The sequence below is a fragment of the Mustela nigripes genome, chromosome 2 (genome assembly GCF_022355385.1).
Source record: "Mustela nigripes isolate SB6536 chromosome 2, MUSNIG.SB6536, whole genome shotgun sequence".
NCBI lineage: Eukaryota > Metazoa > Chordata > Mammalia > Carnivora > Mustelidae > Mustela > Mustela nigripes.
The window spans coordinates 217,851,933-217,868,316 of record NC_081558.1 but is presented as its reverse complement, the minus strand read 5'-3'; the positions used below and the strand labels follow the sequence as shown (position 1 = coordinate 217,868,316).

Below are 16,384 nucleotides of genomic sequence, written 5' to 3'. Positions count from 1 at the left end.
GACAGACACACAGCAGTCTTCCTGGCAGGGGGAGGAGCTGCAACAGGAGGGCTGGCAGGAGCTGGTGCAGGCTGGTTGGCAGGGGCTGGACCCGCAGCTCACAGGGGTACAGATGAGGGTCAGGCAGGAGGGGGCACAGCAGATGGGGGCACAGCAGGAGGGGACACAGCAGGTGGGGGCACAGCAGGCGGGGGCACAGCAGGGGGGCTCGCAGCAGCTCTCTGGGCAGTCGTCCACCTGCCAGGAGTCGGAGCAGGTGTCCCAGGAGCGGCTGCCGTAGCTCCGGTCGCTGGAGCAGACGGACAGGGCGGATGCGGCCATGGTGGGGCGGTGGGGCTGGAGGAGGCTGTGAGTGTGTGTGTGTGTGTGTGTGTGTGTGTGTGTGCGAGTGTGTGAGGCACTCGGGCTCACTTTTATAGCCCTCCTCTGGGTTGCGTGTTTTCCCCGCAGAGGCTCGGGACACCGCCTCTTCCCTTGCTGGCGCTGCGGCTGGCTCCCAGGGACCCCTCATTAGCGCTGGTTTATTTTCCCAGCAGATGCCATCCAGCTCGTAAACGTCTGCACGAGTGCTGGGTCCTGGCTGAGTCTGCTGAGGGGCCAAGAGAGCACCAGGCAGGGGGGAGCTGGGCAGGTGGGTGTAGCGTGGGAAGGGGTCTCCCAGCCCCCGGACTCTGGCCTTGGGGTGTGGTGACTGGCAATCTGAGCTCAGGAGTAGCTCCTGGTGTGGAAGCCCGTCTCTGGGGCATGTGATCCCCGTGCTTCTGCGTTTGTCACCAAGTCCACAGAGATGAGGGGAGGCGGGTGATACCTGGGGGGCTCCGCCCGAGGTTAGGGCTGCCTCGGACCCCCGCTTGGCCGGGGGATGAGCTGGCTTTGTGCCAGGGTGATGTGTGTAGGCAGTGGCGGGGGTGGGCCCGTGCCTCCTGGCCAGGCCACCATCATGCTCCGGGCGGGTCTCTTTCTAACCTGTGGGCTCTCAGGACCCTGGTGGCTCCGACCACATGGTCGGCATGGTGGGGCTGGGCAAGAGGCTGCCCTCCCTCACGCCCCGCCCCCCAGGCTGGCTCGGCTCCGACTTCCCCCTGTGGCTGTCCTACTGGGTGTGCTGCTGCACACCTCCTGTCCCAGCTCCCTCCCTCTGTCGCTCAGACTCCCCACACCTTTGCCCTGGAGGCTGAGGCTGTCCGTGAGCCCTTGGGACACCTCTGTGGGACCCTCAGTGTCCAGGACGCATCGACTTCAAGGTTCTTCGTTCCAGGCACGGGGATGGGAGGAGTGAGGCAAGGGTGGGGTGGGGTCTAGGCTGGAGTAGGGGAGGGAGAGCGGACAGGGAGCAGGCGCCGGGGCTTGTGGAGGCTCAGGGCGACAGCGAGGCAGCACGTGGGGTTCTGGGACGTCTCAGCCGCTGTGGAGGGGTCTGGCAGCCCTGCCGAGGGGTCTGGTGCGACTGGGGCAGTAGGCGGACTCTTGGAGGCTGCAGACACACAGGCATGGACACACACACACACACACACACACACACACGTGTGCGCGCGCAAGTGCGTTCGGGGACGGCTGGACCCGATTCCTGCAGGGCAGTGGATTTCTTTTATTGCAATTTTTATCTTACGTTGTCTCAGTGACGCTTTTAAACAGAATACTTAGAAATCACAAAAGCTCTGCTTGTCACAGCTTTGACCAAATGTGTGCATTTGTTTCCTGCGGCTGCTCTGACCCGTGATCACACTCTTGATGCTTTAAAACAACAAAACGTTCGTCTCCACAGTTCTGGAGGCCGGTGGTGTGCAGCCGGCTCCGCTGAGCCGAGATCAGGGAGTGGGCAGGGCCCCGCCCCCTCGGAAGGTTGTGGAAGGAGGAGGTCCCTCCCGCCCCCTCCAGCTTGGTGGCTCCGGCCTCCCTGGCGTGCTGTCACGTGTGGTCGTGTGGTCGTGTCGCCTCCTCGTCTGTGTGAAGAGGAGGGGACCCCACCTCTCTGGTGTGAGGACACCGGTGCTGGCGTCTAGGACCCGCTGGCTGGCCTGGGATCATCTGCCCGGAGCAGCAGCCATTGCAGTCACCCCGCCAAGACCTCTTTCCGCACAAGGTCACGCCCGCAGGTGTGGGATTCAGGTGCAGCTGTCTCTGGGGCTGTTGTGTGCCTCACCCCACAGTGGGCCCCGTTTTCTCTGTTTGGCCCCGTGCCTGCGCGGCTGCGGCTTCGTTGTCTCTGTCCCCTCCCTGGCAGGACGGGATCCCAGGGCGCCCGTGTCATAGGGTCATCTGAGGAGGATGTGATTTAAACACAGCAGGGCCCGAAGGTCCCCAAATCCTCCTGAAGGCAGGGGCAGGCCACTCCTGCTGGCGCTGAATTGGCTCCGAGACTGTGTCGTGTGGAACGGCGCAACCCGGGTACCCACGAAGCTGGAAAAGCCGTGATGCATTTTGCTAGAAAGTTCGCAGCTGCTGTCCAGACCAGAATGTGCGTGGCAGGGCCCGGGGCTTCGGGTCCCCGAGGGCAGTCCCTGTCTAGCCCTGAGGGGAGGTTCACAGGGAATTCTGGGACATGGGGCAGGTTCTGGGGAACCTGAGGTCCTTGTCTGGGCCCCGCTGGGGCTCCTTGCAACAGGAAACCGTTGACAGGCCCTGGCCCGCGGCGTGCTTTAGCTAAGCTGAGCCCGGGGAGGTCCGTGCTGTCTCTTCACGCTCAGAACTCAGGTCCAGGGCAGGGCTGCACAAGGACAGGGGGACGCTCGTGGTCTTCGTGGCTCCTATGCCAATGGCTCCCCTCCCCGCCTGGCCACTGCCGTGATGATGAGCCACCCTGGAAGACGGGGTCCCCTCTGAGCCATCGACTTCCCATCGTCTTTCTGCAGGATCGGCATCTGCTGGACAGTGTCCATGTCCGAGAACTCACTCTGTCGAAGAATGTGCACGGGTCCCTGGGAGTCCTCAAAGCAGGTGGCTTTTCCTGTCCCGCCTGGTCTGTTGGCACCTCTGAGGTCCTCATCGTACCTGCCCTGAGAGACCGCTGTTTGGGGAATGGCTGGGGGAGAGGCAGACACGGACCCCAAAGTCCTCTGCCTGGTGGAGCCACAAGCCGGGCGTTGGGAGGGGCTGGGGCTGGAGCAGCTGGCCTGCAGAGCCGCCACGCCCCGGGGAGGCCAGCTGGAAGGTGCTAGCTCAGCTCAGGGGGGCTAGGCTCAGCTCCTGGGTGGGAGTCACATCTGGAGGTGGGTATGTGGCCTGGAGCCCAGGAGAGGCTCCCGGCTGGACTAGTCAGCAGAGCGAGCCAAGGTCTCAATGCCATAGCAAGGTAGTGGTGCGGAGGTCGGGGTGAAGAGCCCCGGGAAAGTCAGAGAAGTGAGGGGCAGGAGGGCACTGTGTTCTTGAGCCCGAGGTCCGGCTCTGCAGGGACAGGCCCACAGGAGAGGGGACAGGAGAGACTAACTTTAGCATCGGGGCTTTGGAGCCTGGGCTGGGCAGGGGCTGGGGCTGGGGTGTGGGAGGGTGGGGGGAGGGTGTCTCAGTGGAGAGCAGGAGGCTCTGCTCTGAAGGGGGCACAGGCAGTGCCGGGTCGGGACAGCAGGGAGTTCTAACCGGCATTAAGGTAGGGAGGGCTTGTGCGTATGCACCGGACCGCTGGCTCCGCAGACAGGCTAGAGAAGGAAGGAGGGGCTGGGGGCTCGGGTGGCCGAGTCAGGGTGCTTGCTGGCGCCCCGTATCCTCCTGCCCTCCCTGTGGACCCTGTGAACTCTGTGTCCTGCCAGGCTCCCTGTAGGGGGAGACATGCCAGGGTCACTGTGCCCGGGATTGGCTCCCGCTGCATCCCTGAGGCTCTGCCCATCAGGACCAGCTTCTGGGACAGGGGCTGCTGGTGTCATGGCCGTGGCCGTAGTCGCCATGCCGGGGACTGGCCCTGATCTTGTGGGACAGGAGTCCTGTGCCAAGCCAGCGAGGGGCGGAGCCTGGAGGAGACACAGGTGCGGCTGAGGGTGGGCGGGGCTGCAAGGGCCCCGGGCGGCTGCCCCCACCCCCAACTTGATGGGGGACTGGCTAGCCACCCAACTAGAAATGGTCCAAAGAGAGCCACGTGCCATCAGGGTTAAGTTCATGTCATGTTTATTGGTTGATCCAAGCAGCTTCTGAGGACGTGAGACCAGTGAGGCCTCCATTGTGGACATGGTCCCTAGGCATGACCACTGGGACCTTGGGAACAGTGAGGCAGTGGGTATGAGAGGGGTCATCCTCAATTGAATGGGAACCCCCTTCCTGGCCTGAGAGGAGGGGCTGCTATCCACATGTCACAGGGGTTCCTGAGAGACAGACCCTAAAGCAGTCGGGATGCTGGCAGGGGCAGAGCTGGGGGTGCCCCTGAGCCTGCTGGCCCCGGGGGAGACAGGCCCCGTCAGCAGCAGGACTTCTGGGCCGAGGCGGGCACGCAGCAGGCCTGGCGGGAGCCCACAGGGCGGCAGAGCAGGGACACGCAGGAGGCTCGGCGGCAGCAGCTGGGCTGGCAGGAGGAGTCAGGGGCACAGCAGGAGGAGGCGGGCACAGAGCAGGCGGGCCTGCACACGGGGCGGCAGAGCAGCGACACGCACGAGGACGGGCCGCAGCAGGACGAGGAGCAGGGGCTGGGCTGGCAGCAGGAGGAGGGCCCGGAGCAGACAGGGGTGCAGCAGACGGGCTTGCAGCAGACAGGGGTGCAACAGACAGGGGTGCAGCAGACTGGCTTGCAGCAGACAGGGGTGCAGCAGACGGGCTTGCAACAGACAGGGGTGCAGCAGACAGGCTGGCTGCAGTCTTCCTGGCAGGGGGAGGAGCTGCAGCAGGAGGGCTGGCAGGAGCTGGTGCAGGCTGGTTGGCAGGGGCTGGACCCGCAGCTCGCAGGGGTGCAGATGAGGGTCAGGCAGGAGGGGGCACAGCAGATGGGGGCACAGCAGGTGGGGGCACAGCAGGGGGGGGCACAGCAGGCGGGGGCACAGCAGGGGGGCTCGCAGCAGCTCTCTGGGCAGTCGTCCACCTGCCAGGAGTCGGAGCAGGTGTCCCAGGAGCCGGGCAGGCAGACGCGGCTGCCGTAGCTCCGGTCGCTGGAGCAGACGGACAGGGTGGATGCGGCCATGGTGGGGGTGGTGGGGCTGGAGGAGGGTGTGAGTGTGAGTGTGTGTGAGTGTGTGTGAGTGTGTGTGTGTGAGACGACTGGGGTGTCTGGGCTTATATACACCTGAGGGCTGTGTGCTTCCGTCACGAGGCCCCGGAAAACCTGTTTCCTTGTTGTGGGAGCAGGTCCCTGGGGATTCGAGTCACAGCCACAGCAGGTGCTCATCATTCATGACCCTGGAGGGGCAGCGGCTCCTGCTCCCGCCCTCACCCCTGCTCCCAGCATCTCTCTGGGACTCTGTCCTATTCATCCCCTGGCTCCTTTACACTCAGCGGAATCATACACATATTTTGTTCTCTTTTTTTGCATATATCATCTTTATCTGGGGATATAATTCTCTCCTGAGTCCTTGAACCCATCAATGGCTGGAAGCCGTATATTTTAGCGCATCAGCAAGTGCGCATGTAATCGGTCTTCATGCCAGAAAGTATTTTGAGCAGCTTTGTACATGTCAACCCAGTGACCCTTACACCAACCTCGTGAACCTGCTGTGCCCACTCTACCGATGGGGAAACGGAGGCGAGAGTAAGCACTTGCACCACACGCCACACAAGGGCGCAGAAGAGCCAGGTCAGAACTGTGGCACATGGTCTCTGCCGTGGACGCCGGCGCCCTGGGAAGCAGCGAGCCATCTGGCTTCTGGGAGAGGGTCATCGAGACCTGCTGGTGTTGGAGTCTGGGCAGGTGCCCGGTGGGTGCCCGGCAGCGGGAACCACCTGGAAAGGAAAGGAGCTGCTTCTAGGAGAGCAGCAGGACTCGGCTTAGTTATGGCAGGAGCACGCACAAACAGTGGGACATGAGGTCGTCACGTTGGTAAGAGCGAGACTAAGCCCAGCTTAGGGAGCGAGGAGCGGGGGAAGCTGCTTGGGGCTGGAGAGTCTGAGGGGAGGAGTGGTCAGAGAGAGTTGGCAGCTGGGCAGGGAAACCGCCTGCAGGGGTCCTGGGTGTGGGGCAGGGTTGCTGGTGAGCTGCATCAGTGGGGACAGTGGGGACCCAGCACTTGGGGAAGGAGGGGTCTCGGGTGCCGAGTTCTGGCCAACCTGAGGGGTCTGAGCCTAGTGGAGCATGGCCAGGGGAGGCCCCTGCAGGTGGCCTGGCGGGGACCGCCGGCTTTGTGCGGCGATTGCTGCTGACTGACCCCCGTCACAGCGGGAGGTCTGAGAAGTGTGCAGGAGACTGGGAGCGCCCAGAGGCCTCGGGAATGGAGGGAGAGCCGGGCAGCTCCCCACAGTTTGGGGTCCCCTGCTGGAGGTGGTGAGGGACATCTCTGGAGAGCCTGGGGGCCCCCATGGGCCCGGCTGGAGCCCAGAGTTCGAACGTGGTGGGGTGTGACTGATGATGGCTTGTGCGGGGGGGGCGGTGGCTGGTCCACGGGCCCCTCCTTCCTGAGCTGAGGCGGGTGCGGGGGCCGGGTGCTCTGCAGCAGCTCCCAGAGGGCATGGATGGGACACACGCGGCCACCGTCAGTGGACAACACGGCCAGACACGAGTGACCAGCGAGGAAGGCAGATTTAATGGAGGGTCACGCAGTAAGACTGGTGTTGCTGAGCAGGCAGGGTCTTTGCTGGGCGGCCGCCTGGGTTTGCGACGGGCCCTCTGGGTGGAGGCCCCTGGCTTCCAGAGAGATCCGGCCGGCCCCATCTTTCCTGATGTGGCATTTCAAAATGGGGGCTTTGTGAGAAACGCCCGCTGCCTCGGACAGACGGGGGCCGTAGGGGCCAGCCTTCTAGGGAGGCCTGTTGTCCAGTGAGGGGTGGGGCTCGCGGGAAATCGGTGCAGGGGTCGGAGCTTTCCAGACGAGCGCTTGGAGGCGAATGCTTCTCCGTCTCTCAGTCCTCGCCTCGGCCTGCAGCTGCCCATGCCTCTTCCGACACCCGCAGAAGGCGCACTTGGGCCCAGGGGGGCCGGCGGTGCTCACACCCATGGCCGTCCAGTGGGTAAGGCCTCTGAGGGCCACGGTGAGGAGCCGTCCCAGCCCGCTGGGGAGCAGGTGCGCACAGCCAGAAGCTCATCTCCAGTTGAGTCGCCTGGACGTGGCCCTGAGCCCACGGGTGGGACCTCCGCCGACACTCTGCACCCCGAGTCCCCGGCTCGTCTCAGAGATCACAAGCCCGCGTTGTTCTGTGACATTTGCCAAAACTGTGTTCTGGTCCACGTGCCTTAAAAATTCTTTCAACTGCTGGAAAATGTATGTAACATAAAATTTGCCATTTTACGTATTTTTAAGGCTCGTTTAGGGGCCCTGAGTACATTCCCGCTGTGCAATGTTGCTTTCCTCCGTCTTCAGGACTTTACCATCATCCTGACCTGAAGCTCTGTCCCCACGAAACACCACCTCCCTGTTCCGCAGTCTCCCAGCCCCCGGCACCCCCCACCCTACTCTCTGTCTCTGAGTCTGGGTCCTCTAGTCCCTCCTGTATGTGGAGCCAGACTCTGTCCCTCTGTGACATTTCACTCAGTATCACGTCCTCAAGGCTCTTCCAGGAAGCAGGGGTCGGCCCTGCTTTCAGTTCACGGGGGAAGAGCGCGCCACGGAATGGATGGGCCACGTTTTGTTGGCCCGCCCACCTGTCCTCGGACCCCTGGGTTGCTTTTACATTTTGGCTGTTGTGAATAACGCTGCAAAGGTCGTCTGAAAGCCCTTTATCTTTTTTGGGGTGTATTCCTAGGAGAGGAACTCCTGGGGGCATATGGAGAGCACCCAAGTGCTCCCACCGAGGTGCCCCCTCTGTGTTCTCATGGGCAATGTTTGAGGGCTCCAGTCCCTCCACATCCTCGCCAACGCCTGCCTGCTTGTGGGACACAGTCCTGTGGCTGGGTTTGCGTTTCCCCGATGACTAATGACGCGAGGCATCTCTTCATGTGTGCGCTGACCATCGTCCAACTTTGGGGGGAAATGTCCACTCACGTCCTCTGCCTGTTGTCAGACCAGGTGCTTGTCTTTTTGGTGCAGAGTTGTACACATTCTGTGTGTATTCTGGATGTCCAACTCTTACAGATACACGATTTGCAGATTTTCTCCCATCCTGTAGATTGTCTTGTCCCTTTCTTGACCGTGTCTTTTGAGTCACTAAAGTCTTGAATTTTGGTGACGTCCAATTTATGATTTTCTTTTGATCTTCCTGCTTTGGCGTCCTTGCTACGAGGGCATTGTCAGTTCCAAGGTCAGAAAGGGTTTCCCCCGTGTTTTCTTCTAACACAGTTTGATTTTAGTTCTTACGTTTGGGATGTTTATCCATTTTTAGTTAATCTTTGTATGTGGGGTGAGGTAGGGGGTCCAACTTAGTTATTTTGCATGAAGAAATCTGGCTTTTCCAGCAGCATTTTTGAAAAGATGATTTCTCCCCCCACCGAATAGTCTTGAAACCCTCATCCAACACCAGCCGGACACAAATACACGGGTGCGTCTCTGGGCGGTGGCTCTACTCCGTCAGTCTGTCTGTCTGTCCTTTGCCACCTGGTTCATCGCTGCACTTTTGTGGTAAGTTTTGAAATCAGTGATTGTGAGTCCTCCAACTTTCTTCCTTTTTTCCAAGATGACTCTATTCTAGGCCCCTATCAATTCCGTATGACTTTGAGGATCAGGCCTTGAGCTTTCAATACGATTCTGTTGAATGTGCAGGTCGCCTGGGGCGGTACTCTCCCCTTAACACTGGCTCCCATCCATGAACATGGGATGTTCTCCCGTCCGCGCCCGGCGTCCCCGGCTCCGGCAGCACGGTGCCACAGTTGTCTGTGTACAAGTCTTTCCCCCTGTGGTTAAATTTATCGCCAGGTATTTTATTCTTTTGGATGCGATTTTCCCTGCTTTAAAAAAATGTTGAAAATCAGATGACTGCATGAAAAAAAAGACATGTCACTCAGCTTTAGAAAAACACACGTGCTTATTTAATGTATCTATGACCAATGCTGTGCTGTCGTGTTTGCTGCTCACTTGCACGCTGTTTACACTCTTCTGTCCCCTCTGTGTGTTTATGACATGCTTATGTCTGGAGGCACAAGCTGCATCCCCGTCCGAGGACTTTGGGAGCTCCCTTCCCGAAGCGCTGTTAATGGCAAGTCTGAGGCCCGTCTGATTTTTATTTTTCCGCGGATGACTTCTGTTTGTTTTGTTCTCTGGGGAAGCTGTTAGGAACCACTTATTATCCCTCATGTTCAGCAATTTCTACAGGATGTGTCTGGGTTTTCCCCATTCATTTTTCTTGGCATCGGTTAGTCTTTTCAAGCCTGGAGGCTGTGTCTTCCACTGTGGGACAGGTTCCTCCCCAGGGAAGCACTTCCACATCCCCCTTCGTCCTCACGGTTCTCCCTCCGAGAATCCCACACGGCAGAGGCCACAGCCCCGGGTGGGTCACTCATGCTGCTTTCTTTTCCCTCATACTTTCTACCTCCTCAACGTTTTGTTCTAAATCGGAGGGATTTCTCAACCTCTCCTTCAAGCCCTTCTATTTAATTTTAAATATCAACAGTACATTTGATATCTACGACTTTTGGGGGGTCAGTTTTCGAAGTGTACCCTTTCACAGCCTCTTGCCCTCGTTTTATGGCTCTAACATCTTGATGGTATATTTAAGATTTTTAAATTCAATTTAATTTAAATTTTCATTTCAAAGGTGGTTTCTTCTTTGTAAACTATATACTTCCTCTGGGGTGTGTTTTTATGTTGACGGTCTCGGGTTTTCTTTCTCACGCCACTGGCTTTGCTCGTGTGTGGGGTGACACGGGGGTGGTCCTTTGTAGCCTGGGCTCCTCCTCCACCATGTGACAGTCTGTGCTGAGTTAGAGAAAGCTCTCCCGTGTGGGGAGGCTGACATGGCACTCTGGGGTTGGGATGGGGGTCTTCTGGGTGGTGGGCTTCACTTGAGGATAAGAAAGTTGGGAGCCCAGAAGCCAGAATGAGAGTTATGTCTTTGGGGGTGCCAATAGCTCTCCAGGAACCTTAGCCCTTCCTGGGTAAGGTGTTCTACTGTCCCAGAGATACCGCTGGTGGTGTTCTGTGGGGAGGTGGATCGCTGGACACTCAGCCTGGCTGGGTGGCCCTGGCTCCTCCCCTCCACTGAGGACACACCCGTCTTCACTGAGCCTGTTCATGGGGACCAAGTCCTGTCCCGCTGCAGGGCCCCTGCCTTGGGGTCAGCACACTCGCCGCTTCCCATTGAATTTGCTGGGCCCCTCGCCCATCGTAAGTTGACTTCTCCCCCACAGTGGGTCCCAGGAGGGTTGGGATGAGAGCGGTGGGCTCAGTTGGCCATCTCGAACAGTGGCGTCCACTCTCGCAGAGTGTTGCCTTTCCCACAACCAGCACAGTACTCTGGGTGTTTGGCCAACCCACAGTCCACCATTACTGCATTGGAACACCGGGCGCCCGTGTGCCGTGACTATTAGACGGCCACAGCACGCAGGCTCTTGGTTTAATCTCCCATCCAGAGCAGGAAACCCATTTGTGTCTTCTGTTTTTTCCTTTAAAGGAACATTTTATTGTAATCTGCTTAGCTCAATGATTATTTTCATTTTATTATGAAATATTTCAGACACAGAAAAGCGGAGAGAATTAAACGTTGCATGTATCCACCTGCCCGTTCCTCAAGCCCATCACTAACACCGGGCCTCATTCACATTCCTGGACACTCGCCCATCACACCACCCCTCCCTCCGCACCTCGTAGCTCCTTGGAGCATCTCAAAGTACGTCACAAGCAATAGTACGTTCCACTCAAATATTTAGGAGGCATACCCTGAACAGGAATTCAATTTTTATGCTTTTGTGTGTGAAATAATATGAATCTTGGGTGTTTCCCTTGAAGAATTTTGCCAAAGGCATTCATCTGAGTAGCCCAAGCCCCATCAGGACACACATTCTTGCCCCAACCTTCTCAGGGCCCCGGATGTGACCTGTGCCCTCTGCTCAGGCCGTGGACCCCACCACCCTCTCCAGATAGCCTCTTCTGCCAGCCAGCGTCATCCGAATCCTCCAGAAGCAGCCGCTGTTCTGGTCTTTAAAAGAAGAAACCCGTTTGCTTGTCTTGGAGCCTCACTTTAAGGGGATCATGCCGCGGGCGCTGTGGCCCAGCTCCGCCCGGCACCGCGCCCTGAGACCCATTTGCGCGGCGGCAAACGCAGAGCGCTCCCCTTCCTTGCCCGCCTCTTCTCCCTCGGGGACTGTCGTGCCTGCTTTCTCCGTCCCTGTACATGGACCTGTGGGTTCATTCCAGGTCTGCCTCTTATGGGGAGAGTGGAGTGAACGTAGCTTCTCTTGAGAAGCTGGAACAACGTCCAGGTGCCCATTATCTGTAGGGTAGCTCTGGCGTGTAGGGAACTCTCTTCTTTGAGCTGAGATCTATGTTCCTGTCCCACTGGCTCCTTGGTGCAACCCATCATCTGTGCCTCATCGGCACTTTCTAGGATCAAAGAACCATGCATGAAGTCCTCACTTGAAACAGTGGGAAGGAATGCCTGGATTCCTTCTTGTTCAGGTTCTAAGAGCCTGGATTACAGCTTTTCTTCGTGGGTTTCCCCAACATGCTGAGGGGCTTGACTGCCCCAGGAGAACCACCCTTGGATGGCGCTTCTCGGGCATTGGCTTGTCCAAGTGAGCAGGTGACTGGGAGAGACAGCTTCAGGGTGAAATCACAGAAAGACACAGTGCTGAGGAGCAGAGAGATTTATTTTTAATAGGTCACTAAGCTCTTATGGAGAAGAAAACACCATCACTGATTCGGTAATGAGACATGGTGGGAGAGGTCAGTAGAGTGATTCGTCAGCAGCAGGTAGGGGTGCCGCAGGGGGCAGGCCTGCAGAGCAGGGTGGGGCAGGAGGGCTGGCAGCCCCCAGAGGACTGGCAGGAGGGAGCCACATACACAACGGGCTTGCAGCTCACGGGCAGGCACACGGCTGGCTTGCAGCTCACGGGCACACACACGGCTGGCTTGCAGCTCACGGGCACGCAGCAGGACGTCTGGCAGGAGCTGGGCACACAGCAGGACGTCTGGCAGGGGCTGAGCACATAGCAGGACATCTGGCAGGAGCTGGGCACGCAGCAGGCCGGCTGGCAGCCCGTGGAGCAGCTGGACTGGCACATGGTGGCGTGGGGCTGGAGTGGAGTCAGGGTGGAGGACGGGGCTGGTCTGGAGGCTCCTTCCCCAGGCAGCCTTTATACCCGGGCTGTGGCATCCTGGCAACAAGCCACACGGGGCCTTCCTCCTGGTGGCCTGATTGTTTTCCTCTTCCTCCTCCTCCCCTGTGTGTCTCTTCCTGGAGTGTCCTGGTGGAAGCGACTCTGTTCAGGAGACTCTGTGACAGCTGGAGGCTCAGCGTGACCCAGCAGCCCCGCGATTTCTCGACCCAGCCCAGGTAGGATGGTGAAGGACCATCGGCTGGGGACAAGGACCCCCATATCAGGATGCTCCAGGTCCTCCCCGAGCTCATGTACCCTGTCCTCTGTCCACACAAGCACCGTCCTGCTTGCCGGACTGGGGATCCCTGTGTTTTTTTTTTTTTTAATTTATTTATTTTCAGCATAACAGTATTCATTATTTTTTCACCACACCCAGTGCTCCATGCAATCCGTGCCCTCTATAATACCCACCACCTGGTACCCGGACCTCCCACCCCCGCCCCTTCTAAACCCTCAGATTGTTTCTCAGAGTCCATAGTCTCTCATGGTTCACCTCCCCTTCTAATTTCCCCCAACTCCCTTCTCCTCTCCATCTCCCCATGTCCTCCATGCTATTTGTTATGCTCCACACATAAGTGAAACCATATGATAATTGACTCTCTCTGCTTGACTTATTTCACTCAGCATCATCTCTTCCAGTCCCGTCCATGTTGCTACAAAAGTTGGGTATTCATCCTTTCTGATGGAGGCATCATACTCCATAGTGTATATGGACCACATCTTCCTGATCCATTCGTCCGTTGAAGGGCATCTTGGTTCTTTCCACAGTTGGGCGACCATGGCCATTGCTGCTATAAACATTGGGGTACAGATGGCCCTTCTTTTCACTCCATCTGTATCTTTGGGGTAAATACCCAGGAGTGCAATTGCAGGGTCATAGGGAAGTTCTGTTTTTAATTTCTTGAGGAATCTCCACACTGTTCTCCAAAGAGGCCGCAACAACTTGCATTCCCACCAACAGTGTAAGAGGGTTCCCCTTTCTCCACATCCCCTCCAACATATGTTGTTTCCTGTCTTGCTAATTTTGGCCATTCTAACTGGTGTAAAGTGACATCTTAATATGGTCTTAATTTGAATTTCCCTGATGGCTAGTGATGATGAACAGTTTTTCATATGTCTGATAGCCATTTGTATGTCTTCATTGGAGAAGTGTCTGTTCATGTCTTCTGCCCATTTTTTGATATGATTGTCTGTTTTGTGTGAGTTGAGTTTGAGGAGTTCTTTATAGATCCTGGATATCAACCTTTTGTCTGTACTGTCATTTGCAAATATCTTCTCCCATTCCATGGGTTGCCTCTTTGTTTTTTTGACTGTTTGCTTTGCTGTGCAGAAGCTTTTGATTTTGATGAAGTCCCAAAAGTTTATTTTCGCTTTTGTTTCCTTTGTCTTTGGAGACATATCTTGAAAGAAGTTGCTGTGGCTGATATCGAAGAGGTTACTGCCTATGTTCTCCTCTAGGATTCTGATGGATTCCTGCCTCATGTTGAGGTCTTTTATTTGGAAACTCCGTGACCCAAAAGGTCTTCCCAAGGGACCAGAGCCCAGCGGCTGGGCTCCTCACTGGGGACAGCTGTGGCCATGGCATCCACCTTGTCATCCGGTCCCGGCTTTGTGCCAGGTGCCACGCTGTCAGCTCATCACTGACTAGTCACCAGTCCTTGCCGCCATCATAGGGGTAGGGGAGCCCATGTACGCGGATGCACGATTGGATTCTGTGATGCGTGCGCTCTCCCACTGTGGCCAAGAAGCAGGCGTTTGAAGCTCAGTTTCACTCTGGGGTCTGCGGTCATTACCGTTGCGCCAAATTATGCTGGGGTTTTAGGGGTTCAGTAGTGACATATCGTACAGTCGCGAATCAGCTCGCAGAGACAGGAGCAAGAGCGGGAAGATCATGTGTCTTCTGTGGCTTCCAAGCTCACATGGCAGAACTGCCCTCCAAGATGGGGCAGCACCGGCCGGAGCCCGGGAGGGGCGGTGAGGGGCGAGCTGCCCACGCCAGGCTCCTCTCCTAACGCCAGCGTCTGGTCCGTCTGGCTCTAGCAAGGCTGGCATGACCTTGTATGAGACCCATCCACTGGGAAGAAGGCAGCGGCAGGGGTGGGGGGCGATACCCCCCACAGTCCCCGGACCCCTGACCTGACATGTCATCTCTAGCACATTCTTCTGAGTTGGGGCTCATTCGGCAGGGGCACTGTCGCTCCCCCTCTGGGGCTGCACCCACTGGGCCCTCTGCACAGGGATGGGCCCCCCCCAGTGACAGCAGGTGTGGACAGAAGGGCTCCTCAGGTGGCCCCGTAACAAGCCACACTAGTTAAGTTATTCCAAGACTGTGGTCTTGGGGGCTCCCACCGTGGTCAGAGCGGAGACAAGAACAGCCTGGAGCCCACCTGAGACCACACAGCAGCGTGACCTTGAGACCTGGGGGTGAGCCACGTCCATCCACACGCTCCTCCGTCCTGTCAACAGGTTAAAACCCGTCAGGACCAAGAGGATCCAGGGTGACCACACGTGACCACAGGTCCACATGTGACCTAGTGACGGAGCTGCAGGTTTCCATGGGTCGCTTGTCAACAACGAGAAGGACGAAAACGAGGCTGCTCCTTCCTCCTCCCGTAGGGCTCCTCCCAGCGCCCCCCTTCGGGGTCCCTTGCCCCGCACTCCACAGCGGGTGGCTCTCTTCCTTCCTGTATCCTGGGAGGGTTTCGTCTCACCCTCTTTCAGAGGATGTTCTCTCTCCTTTTGCTACGCGTGGCATCCTTGATTGGCAGTGCCCGTCTTCAGCAACCTCATCCCATTCTCGTCCGTCCTCTGGTCTCTGCTGCTGATGAGAAGTCAGCTGTCACCTTTTCTCCTCGTCTGTGAAGTGATCTTCCTCTCACTGCTTTGAAGGCTTTGCTCTGCATTTTTGGTTTTCATCACGGTACCTATTATGTGCCCAGAGTTTACTTTTTAAAAAAAAATTATTTATTTATTAGAGGGAGAGCGAGCAAGCAGGGGGAAGAGTAGAGGGAGAGAGAGAATCCCGAGCTGGCTCTCCGTTGAGTGCAGAGCCCGACAGGGGGCTCGATCTCATGACCCGAGACCCTGACCTGAACTGCAGTCAAGACTTGGACCCCCAATGGACTGAGCCACCCGGGGCCCCTCTTTTTATTTTTCTTAACTCTTCCTTCTCCTTCCAGTCAGATAATTTCTCTCAACATGTGTTCACTTTCACGTCCTCTTTGTTCTTCTGTCTTCAACATCCCAGTGAACGTTTCATTTCCACTGTGTGTTTTCAGTTCGAGAATCTCTCTCCTGTCATCTTTCTTTTTTTTTTAACCAGTTTCCATTTATCTGTCAAACATTCCCTCTCCATTCAGTCATGAAGATAATACTTTCATTTAATTCTTCAAATGTATCCTCCTCAGACTCTTTACACGTATTTAAAGAGCCACTCTCCCACCATTGTTTGCCAGCAACGTCCAGACTGTCTCAAGTTGCATGACTATTGATTGACATGTTTCTTTCACTGCAGATTCCGTTTTCTGTATCTTTTATGTCTAGTGATTTTTTTTATTGTATATTGAAATTAATTATGACACTGGATGTAGGACGTCTGTGTTCTCTTTTACTGGCTGTTGATTTCTGTTCTGGTACACGATCACTTGTTCACTGACTATCTTGGACGTGCACAGCCTGGCTTTACACTTTGTTCGGGGGAAGATCTGTTCCGTCACCTACAAGTGTCCAGGTGCGTGGCTAGGTGTGTGCCTTCCAGAACAGAAACTGACGGACTCTCCTGTCCATGACAAGCTGTATTGGAAAATTGTAAATGACACCCCCCCCCCAACAAAGGGGTCAGTCTTTGTGCTGAGACTGCCCTGTCCACGTGGACCCCAGCAGGTGCTGTCTGCAGGCAGGTGGGCCCCAGAATCTCTGTGTGCAAGGAGTGAGGAGTGGCATGGGGGAGGGGGTGAGGGAGCTCAGATGGCTGTCCCTCCTCATGGAGGAGACCCTGGAATGGGGAACAGTCAGTGTCTCCCTAACAAATGAACTCGGACTGTGAGTATGCTTGGGTGTGGGTGCCTGGACCTC

At 57.1% G+C, this 16,384-nt stretch overlaps 4 protein-coding genes across 4 annotated transcripts in view; 1 reads left to right on the top strand and 3 right to left on the bottom strand.

Annotated features, from left to right (window-relative positions):
- The window catches only part of LOC132012567 (keratin-associated protein 10-7-like), a 703-nt gene extending 382 nt beyond the window's left edge, over nucleotides 1-321 (bottom strand). The window contains 1 exon segment of the mRNA XM_059392601.1: nucleotides 1-321. Coding sequence (XP_059248584.1) covers nucleotides 1-321 — 321 coding nt within the window.
- The window catches only part of TSPEAR (thrombospondin type laminin G domain and EAR repeats), a 239,321-nt gene that overhangs the window by 7,922 nt on the left and 215,015 nt on the right, over nucleotides 1-16,384 (top strand). The window lies entirely within an intron of this gene.
- Nucleotides 4,385-5,098, bottom strand: LOC132012465 (keratin-associated protein 10-7-like). Its single transcript, XM_059392496.1, has one exon. It carries the CDS (start codon nucleotides 5,096-5,098, stop codon nucleotides 4,385-4,387), a length of 714 nt encoding a protein of 237 aa, XP_059248479.1.
- LOC132012462 (keratin-associated protein 10-8-like) overlaps nucleotides 11,894-16,384 on the bottom strand; it is a 43,258-nt gene continuing 38,767 nt past the window's right edge. Inside the window, exon 2 of the mRNA XM_059392493.1 lies at nucleotides 11,894-12,181. Within this exon, the coding sequence (XP_059248476.1) occupies nucleotides 11,894-12,181 (288 nt within the window). The remainder of the gene's footprint in view (nucleotides 12,182-16,384) is intronic.